The sequence below is a fragment of the Varanus komodoensis genome, unplaced genomic scaffold (assembly GCF_004798865.1).
Source record: "Varanus komodoensis strain SLA01 unplaced genomic scaffold, ASM479886v1 scaffold9, whole genome shotgun sequence".
NCBI lineage: Eukaryota > Metazoa > Chordata > Lepidosauria > Squamata > Varanidae > Varanus > Varanus komodoensis.
Window position 1 is genome coordinate 35476085 of NW_025336598.1, and position 10019 is coordinate 35486103.

At 40.9% G+C, this 10019-nt stretch overlaps 1 protein-coding gene across 2 annotated transcripts in view; it reads left to right on the plus strand.

Moving 5' to 3' along the window:
- Positions 1–5408, plus strand: part of ACVR1 (activin A receptor type 1) — an 89581-nt gene extending 84173 nt beyond the window's left edge. For both annotated transcript variants that reach the window (XM_044417822.1, XM_044417821.1), the window contains exon 10: positions 2875–5408. In XM_044417822.1, the coding sequence (XP_044273757.1) occupies positions 2875–3009 (135 nt within the window). In that variant the 3' untranslated portion in view covers positions 3010–5408. The remainder of the gene's footprint in view (positions 1–2874) is intronic.
- Positions 5409–10019: the final 4611 nt, after the last annotated feature.

Here is a 10019-nt window from a genome sequence, read left to right on the forward strand (position 1 = left end):
GCTATTTAGACTTGCTTACTGGTTTGCTCACATGCTTCCTTTAGGAAAGCTTGGAAGACCCACTTGTTTCCACTAGTCTACCCATAGTAGACTAGTTTTATTGGTCATTTTTGTTTTTACCGGTAATCTCTGACCTTATAGAATTTCATTGACTACAAAGCTACTGGTTTTTATTATATCCACTTAATGTGATTTTCTGTGTCACCTTGGGAGCACCCTGCCCTTCAAGACAGTTTAAAAATAATTCTAAATAAATATGCCTCCCATTTGATCATGAGGTAAGGTGTAAAACATCTGGAAGGCAGGCTTTAAAAGTATTCTTCTAGGAAGGTTAAAATGCTGCCACTCAGACAAAAGTCCATTCTTGCCATGAGAAGAATAATTGTTTTGGGGGCATGGGGACTTGACTATGTAAGTATACATCACATGCAAGGGTTTCCAAAGTAAACGCCTCTGAAAGATAGAAAATTTAACATAGAGAAGAAATGAGGAGAGAAGAGTCATTTTCCTGTCCACTTTGTTTCTGCTTCACTGAGTACCCTCCTTTCAGGTTCACTGGGAGAAAGCTAGAATTTTTTTGTGGAGAGAGCAATTTCAGGGTTTGGAGCAGAGAAACAGCTTTGTCTCCCCTCCCCATTGCTTCTCTGCCTTAAATCCACCCCTCTGTCGTAAGAAACTTTTGCAGCAAAGTCCTGTAGATATCTACTTATAAGTAAGTCTCGTGTAGTTCAGAGGAACTTAACCCCAAGTAAGCGAGTATCAAACTGCAGTATTAAAGGTCTTTAATATAAAATGGTATTTGTCTGTGCTGCATAGTTAACTCTTCAGTTAACTGGAAAACAACAATAGAGAAGCAAGCCTCCTGACAGTACTTAATCAAAAGTGCTTTGCAAAAAACCCAGCAGGTTTCAAATCGCACCTTTCACAGTGAAAAAGTAAAATGTCTTATTCTTTGAGAAGGAGCTCCTTTCAAAATTTTCTGCATTTTTAAAAACTTTGAAATGCTTTGAGATTGTTATTGCATTCATTTATAAGCACTCCTTAAATGAACAGCTTAAGACCTAATTTGTGGTTGTCCCTCCAAATTTTGATACTCCCATCCCCCTCTTTTTTGGGGAGGATATGTTCTTAAATGATGGACATTTTTAGATCCAGTCTTCCTTCCCCTGTAAAAATGTTTTGATTCCTATGTGGAGTACATGTTTTTCTTTTCTCCTTTAAGACATTTTCATTTATGTGATTAGGTCCATCTTCTTTGAAAATGGCGCAGCCCTATGGATGGTGTTCTAACTGCTAGGAAGCCTTCCAAGATCCAGGCTGAAGCTTGGAGAAGCTGTGGAGCAATCTTTGCATACTGGTTCTCCATCCTTAACTATTTGGGGCATTTTGGGGGGAAGCAAGGGAATGAAGGAGACTCAGCGTAGCTCATATTCTGGCTTCTTTGTGCCTGTTGCTTTCCTATCCACCAGAATGCCCTGTTTCCTTCTCCTTTGAGGTTTTTGGTTTCTACTGGCTACAAGTACATGGATCTCTGACCCTCCAAATTGAAGTCAGAGCACTGTCTCCAATCTTGGCTGTTTTCCTGAGCAATCCTGTGGTCCCAGAGACCATGTGATTGTTCTTTAACTTTTAGAACATCTTTTGCCCTCCCCTATTAAGCTAAGGTTTGTGTTACCCTTTCTAGCATTTTGTTCCTTTCCCAAATGCTTCTTTCTCCAAGAAACTGTAGAAAGATAAAGAATTCTGATGATGGGCTCACCATTTCAAAGGCATGCCATGCAGTGTTTATATTTTTGCCAATGTAGAGTCAACGTAGAGTCGGAAACAAAATACTAGCTGCAGCTAGATATATGTTCTGTGCCTATATTAAAAGGTCTCCTCATGGAGACTGCTCTGTAGAGCAAGCCATTTCTGTGAATTGGCTTTTCCACAGAGTGTGTTTTTGCAGTGCCTCATGGAAACTACTAAAAAGAGTACATGGTGTGCTGAAATCGTGGGCATTTGCTGAGCTGCTTGAACCAATAGAATGACATGCTCAGACAGTGTTTCCATTTGAATCCGCCTCAGTGGCTGGCACTCCCAAAGGTCTCTCAGTGGCTCAGTTTCTGTAATGTGTGGTAGCCCTAGTTTTAGAAGCTGCACAGTAATTTGGACCCCCATCTACGGCTTGGAGCTGCCACTGAATTCTGTTTGCCATTTCCTCAATCCCCCTTTCTCCAGCACAGTCTTCTCTGACAACAGAGCAAGGCCGTAACTGCTGTGCTTCGTCAATTGAGCTGAATCCTGCTTTCTCATTCAGCTTTGTGCTGGCTGAGCACAGATTCTGGTCTGCCGATTCAGGTATCATGCCTGCCTTTGAGCTTCTTTGAGCATCTTTGAAGCTACCTTTAGCTTCTTTGAGCATCCTGTCTAGTCCCAGGAACAAACACTTTACAGCACTCCAGTGATGCACCTTTGGATTGTGGTGCTGGAGGAGGCTCCTGCGAGTCCCTTGGACCGCAAGGCGATCAGACCAGTCAGTCCTAGAGGAGATCAGCCCTGACTGCTCTTTAGAAGGCCAGATCCTGAAGATGAAACTCAAATACTGTGGCCACCTAATGAGAAGGAAGGACTCCCTGGAGAAGAGCCTAATGCTGGGAACAATAGATGGCAAAAGAAGAAGGGGACAGCAGAAAATGAGGTGGCTAGATGGAGTCACTGAAGCAGTTGGCACGAGTTTGAGTGGACTCCGGGGGATGGTGGAGGGCAGGAAGGCCTGGAGGAATGTTGTCCATGGGGTCGCAATGGGTCGGACACGACTTCGCTACTAGCAACAAGTGATGTACCATTCCAAACATGTTCAGGTCGTGTTTGTTTGGTGTTTTTTCTTTTCAGACGTTAACCTCCCTTGCCAAGCTGATGAAAGAATGCTGGTATCATAATCCATCGGCACGATTAACAGCACTGCGTATCAAAAAGACCTTGACCAAAATTGATAATTCCTTAGAGAAGCTGAAAGCTGACTGTTGATAACAGCACAAGACAGAAAGGCTTTTGTGCAGCGTGGAAGTACAGCCTGATGAATTCTAGACTTCAGTCCCAAGCGGCTCCGTACATAGGCAACATTGTTTACCTAAACAGCCACTTGAGAGGACCACATGAGCCTTAAGTGGTGACTGTCCACGGCATTTTGCAAATGGTCAATCTATCAAGACTTAATGCTGGATCTATGGTGGCCTATGGAAGGAAGACAGGTCTTAAGACAAAATTGGGGCATTAAAACCATGGCTTTTAATTGCTTTTTTATTCCAGAAAAAGAAACAAAAAGTAAAGTGTCTCCTTGTTGCTCCCAAGTGAAACACATGGACGTGGTCAATTCTAATCAGCAACATTGCCTGCGCTTCTCTTCTTTATTGCACTAGGGGGTTATTTGCATTCCTTACTTGCACTGTTACTGTTTAATTTTAAAGACGTGACTTGCCAAAAATATAATTGGCTTTGTACTGATTGATCTGTGTTTTTGAATTTTAGGAAATCAGTTTGGAAATTTGAAGCTGTAACTGACTTTCTCTTTTTTATTTTTATTATTATTATTATTATTAAGCTGCATTTTACATATGTGTACTGTTTACAATAATGCTGGACACGAGGAATTATTGTTTATAAGGAAACATGCAGATTTTATTTATTTCTAGTGCACTTAACAGTTTTTTAAAAACTGAGGAAAGTGCGTATAGTTAAAGCTTATTTTTATGTGGCTTTTATCATTATTTCTTACAGAATTTTTTTTGTAACATGGTATAACCAGATGCAGTTCCCACTTCTCTCTTCTCCCTCCCATATTATCAAGTAGACATTTTAATCACCTTTTTAAGTGCTTCACATTTTATATGCGTGTGGTCTGTAACCTATATTTTCAGTTCAAAATATGCAGAACATTTATATATAAATATTATATATATATATATCTAAATATAAAGCCATTACCCAAATGATGCCACATCTAGTACCTTATTGATCTAGAGGAGGGGAGCAGCAGAGGAAATTGGTAGAATTGTAGGTCATGGATCTCAAGGGAAAGTGCATTTCTCTTCTAAGCTATACACAGCATGCATTTAAACTGCCGGGGTGGGGGGAGTTATTTTTTTAATTTACTTTTTTATATTTAGCAGTTATTTGTATAAACAAAATAGACTATTTTCAAGTCAAATGGCGGAAAGCGTTTCCCAAGTCTGTGTCAGTGCCTCCTACGGCTTCTAGGAAATGCCGTACAGTTTTGCATCACCAGCAGATCATCCACTTCTGACTCCCACCCTGTGCTATGTTTGCAAATCGGATATAATTCCAACAGACCCACCTGGTGGATGGGCATCTCTGAGGAGCACCAGAGCGGTCCCTTGTGTGGGTGGTGCTGACATCGGGCATCCATGCCGGAGCTGCAGAGACGTGAAGTGATTATGTATGGACAAATCAGATCATGTCGTTCTGACCATGCTGTTATTTTTTAAAAGTTTTTTTGGTTTTTAAATCTTGTGTTTCCTTAGTAAAGAGTTCTGATCCCAGTGCCTTGCCTTGCCTTATGCTACATAAGCTGTTCTACTCATGGAGCCCTCATAGGAAAAGCTAGAGACGCTGAATGTAACAGTGGTTGACCTATAACCATTAAACCAGCACAGTGCCACAAGCCTGACCAGAAGGAGGCTGAAGGAATTTAGTTTCAGAATCTTTTAGACCAGACTCAGCTATTTTAACTTCTTTTTCACCCCATTCTCTCTGTCTTGTGTGCTTTAACAGCCCTTTTGGAAAGAGTGTGCAAGAGCTTTGGTTGGTACAGTTGCTGTGCTCTGTGAAATGATTCTGCCGTTGTCACTGGATGAAGAAAATATTGTCCCTTATCTGAGATCGGGTAGGTCTGCCATCATTTGCCATAGTGAAGTTCATACAATATATGATCTGTTCGCACCTCCCTGGATATTCAAATGTTACCTTTGCAGTGTGAAATCTTGCCATGTGGATACCAAGCCTCAAGAGGCAACTCTTGAATCGATTGCATATTGGAACAGTCCCTTGCCCCCAAAATTTTGCATGTAGAAAGCTAGCCAAACCACCCCTTCCTGTATGCTGGTTTCCATGTGCAGAGAGACTTTTTCAGGGGAATATTTGGTCAAGCAAGCCTTGGGAGGGGTTGGTATCTTTTCTGTGATATATAGGACACTTGGGCAACTTTGGTGTGAGGAAGAAAAGGTAACATGGAAAGGAGTCCGCAGAAAACATATTCCATTATATTACTTCCAATACACGCACATTTTGAAGACTAAATTGCTTATTTCAATACGCAATGAATTTCTCCTAAGAATTTCTTCCAGAGGTTTCTTTTTGTTTGCTGACCAGCTCAAAGTGTGTTTATAATAAATGATCTTATACATGAATATTCCGTGCTACATATTCTTCTTTCAATTCTTTATTGGTGGTGGTGGTGGTGGTTCTTTCCAGGTATCAGTAGTAATGCACATAGCAATTAAATATTTCCCACCAATTTACCAAATGTACAAGATAGAATTTCAAATGCACCTAAAAGCAGGACTCTGGAGAGTCAAATATCCTTAAATATTTGGATATTTTGGGTGGACTTCAACTTCCATGCCAAGGTGCTTCTATCCGGGGCAGCTCAGGATTTCATGCTTCCATGGCTGTCTCAACATATCACTGGCCCAACCCATGAAAGAGGTCACACGCTTGACCTCATTTTCTCGATGGGGTGCGAAGAGGGTTGCCTGGAAGTGAGAAACTTGACCTTAACTCCTTTGTCATGGTCAGACCACTTCCTCGTGAGGTTTGTGCTCAGGGCCGATTCCTCCCTCTGGAAGGGTGCGGACCCTATTAGGATGGTCCGCCCTTGGAGCAAGATGGATCCAGATGGATTCCTGAAGCTTCCTGAGGGCTCTGGGGGATTTTCCAGCTGATAAAGCTGGCATTCCTGTTGATGTCCTGGTCGACTCGTGGAATAGGGAGATGACCGGGGCAATCGACATGATCGCTCCTTAGCGTCCTCTCCCACCTAGCAGAGCCCGCTTGGCACCATGGTATACACCTGAGATGCAGGCGATGAAGCAGGCTGGGAGACGATTAGAGCACAGGCAGATGAAATCTCGGGACGAATCTGACCGAACACACGCACTCATTATCAAGCCTATGCTGTGGCAGTGAGGGCGCCAAAGAGGCAGTTCTCCGCTTGCACTGTTTCCTCACAGTGCCATCCGACAGCTTTTCTGAATAGTGTGAGGCCTAACACACGCTGGCCAGGAAAATGACATGGTCGCACCTTCAGCAGCCCACTGTGATGACTTTGCCCACAGCGTTAAAATTCTGTGGGCCTCAGACATCTACTTTAGGTAGTGTGGGAGATGAGTATTAGATGGGGAATAATTAAAAAGAAATGGGACCTCAAAGATACAGACAACAACATTTTAAAATTTATGGAAGAACTGCGCTAATAAAAAGTTTCAAAATTTGGAAGGATATGCTTCAGCCAAAACATACAAGCAATAGGGTAAAAACAATTATCATGGAAGCATGCATGTGGCTAATCTAACGAAACTGCCCATATTTTATTCTGTTTCCTTATCAAAGCAATATCTTGTTGAGTCTCAACTGTTTGTTCAGTTCTAGGAGATATTGACTCTTTCTGACCTTTCCTTCCTTCTCCCTGTTTCTTTTTCTCCTCTGCTTTAGGTTTTTACTTCTTCACCTTCGCTGAATGTCCTTTTCCTATTCTTTTCCCACAACTTTCCATTTTGCCTCCAGCAAGCTTTTGGCTTTCTAAGTTCTATAATGTTTAACTACACTTAAAACTTTGGGCTGAAAATGATTGGTGCATTGCACATGCTTTGTCTACATAATACACAAAAGCCAAGCTAAATACAAAAATGGAAGGCCATTGTTCCTTCACACCTTTATGCCCTATTAATATAGATGTGTGTGGTGCTTCAACTGCATGGATATTTATAATAAATGCTACATTATTAAAAAAAATAAATTCTAATTCTAATCTAAGCAAAACATTAAATTTGATTATGATCTCATAAAAATATTGAATCATTAAATTATTGAGACACCTTTTAATGAATATAAATTAAAAATGAGATCTATATGTCCTAATATGAATAGGAAAGAATAAATTAAAAAAAAACCCTTCCTAGTCTTCAAAAACCATTATGTGGCATAGATTGTGTTTATAATACATTTTGACTTGTTGAAAAGAATCCCACATAATTACAGGTGTAAATGGTGAGATACTAAAGAAGATCTTGACTTACTCAGGTTCTTCAATATTACATTCTTGATTGCATTAGTTTTCTCTTTACATTTCTACTACTAACTAATGTTTGGTAATGCAAATTCTCTCATCTACATGGTATGTAGATTTCATGAGCCATGAAATCTCTGGGTTTGAAAAGAATGTCTTTATAATGAACTGCAAAGTCATGAAGAATCACCAATGGTAGGATCAAAACAAGAAAATACGAAAAGCTGCAATAATATTCACCATAAATTTGCAAATTTAATGAACACTTCTTTTGATATCTAAAAAATTCTATTAAATTATTAAAATTACTGTCAGTTCTGAAAATATCTGATAGTCTTCTGCCTTCAATCTTCTATCTGTATAGATACATTTTGGGCTATATATCTATACAGGCAATGAAACTCACCTATAGTCTACTCCTGTGCAGCTCAAAACATCATCTTTAATGAAACCCAACTGATTAAAAACTAATAATTGATGGTTGGGATGGGAAAAATTTAATTGATATGTAAACACAATGCAATGCCTTCATGTTGCAATCTAGAGCGGCAGCACAGGACCAAGCCTGAGAGAGGTTTTCCTCCAAAGTGAAAAATAAAATAAAATTCTTCAGGACAACAAAATGCATGGTAGCAAAGCCTGATTCATTGCTAACAAGTGGATAGAGAAAAAACTAGAGCAATTATTACTGCAAAGCTTAGGGAGCAATAAACATAATTCCTGATTGAATCCCTATAATTCCTATTGATTTTGTATCCTGATTGAATTCGATTATTAATCGAACATCTTGGGTTTATACACACACACACACCTCACCAACCCCATAATTATGCATTTTAGATACTTTCAGTATCTTTTCTCATCTGACCAGCCAATATTTCAATACTTACATTAAACAATAGAGCAGACGATGTGCATTCTTATCTTGCTCCCTGTTATGGACTGACTACTATTTTTTTCTTGACTGACCCCTTGATAAGGATTCCTCCCAACGCCTAAAAAATATTGCTAGGCTGGCACCAATCCGAATGACTCCCCCAACACACCTCAGTCCAGGGGTAACCTGTGTGATGTCTGCAGCCATCAGTGTCCTCCAGGCATCTTTCTTGCTACTAACCAAAACCCCCTACTCCTCCTACTTAGGGAAAAAATATTTTGTTTTTAAACAAGCAGCTAGAATCATTTAAAAAGTAAAATGAGGGACAGCAGCACTGCCATCATCATTTCCCATGAATGTGTCTGGGCTGAAGAGTGGGCCTTGATAGAGGAAACGAAGATGGCGAGCAGATACATGCTAAACTGCCATCAAGCCTAATCCCCTGAAGGCCATTCCCATTCTGCCAGATGCTCCTGACTGTCACCTGGGTTCCCATATTGCTTTCCAAGTATTGGGAGGTGTCCTATAGTGCCCCGGCACCTCCACTGGCTCTCTTGAACTCCTCTGCAGCAAAAACTAGTCCTGGAAACAAGCAGCCGTGCTTGTTTCTGGAAAAGAGCAGGCCCAGGCAGCCCTCCTTCGTGTGCTCTGCTGCCCTGCATCCCTATCCAGAAGTGAGTGTGGCTGCATTTCGGGCTTTGGAGTCGTGGCTTGCCTACCAGCTCTGTAATCTGCCAAAACAATGCACAAACAATTCACCATTCTGGGTTTACAAATAACAACTCATATTTAAAAAAACAACACCCTATTTCCTAGAACAAAACAAGTCAGAGTACAGGTTGACTATGAATTGTTGATTAATTATGCACTTCTGTGGTTGCGTAAACTCATCCACATTCATGAATAATGGTTTGTTAACCATGGACAACCCATGAAAAGAACTCACTTTTGTTGATGGGTTATGCACTGTATGTTGTTTGTGATTAACATAGTATGGTTTGTTAGTACCACTGTATTCACACATCTGTGAACATATGATCCTAAAACACACCCTGGGTTATATGAGGGTTGTTTAACCTTCAAGTAACTCCCCTTGGCTGCATTCATAGAACACTACAAGCGATGTAAGGTAGGGGTTGTGGGGAAGAATTGGCACCACCACTTATTTTGACCCATTTTCTCACATTGCAGCGAGACAGAATCGAGCGCCTTTAAGTGGGCAAAATATTGCTGGAGAATCGATAGCAGCTACACAAGATACTGATGATATTTATATTCTCAGAGCCACACAGAAAAGCACTCTTTGAAACATATTTATGTATTTGTGATTATATCTGTATCTCACCTTTTTCCTTTTAAAGGAACGCAAGGCGGCATATGTAATCCCCTTCTCCTCACAATCTTAGCCTCACAACAGCCCTGTGAGATAGGTTGGGCTGAGCAACTGTGACTGGCCCAAAGTCTCACCCAGCGAGCTCCGTAGCTAAAGGGGGACTAGAACCCAGAAACCCTGAGTCCAAGTTCCTGAGTACTCTTAACCACAACACCACACTGGCTCTCTCTCTCTCTCAAGAGTGCTGCTGCTGCATGTATGTATGTACGCATCATACTTATGTTTATTTTCCACTTTTTTCCCACAAGGAACCCAAGGTGGCTTACAAAATCTCCTCTCCACAGACAGAGGTGTCTACAGTGCTGCTAAGCAAAGCACACCATGCAAGTTCTGGGCATCCAGGCATACATCCCAGCCATCCCTTTGGGCAACTGAAAACACAGCGTGCACAGTATAAAATATAAATCCATTTCGTAAAGGCCCAATCAGAAGCCAAAAGGACTGGATTACTCAGGATTTCAATG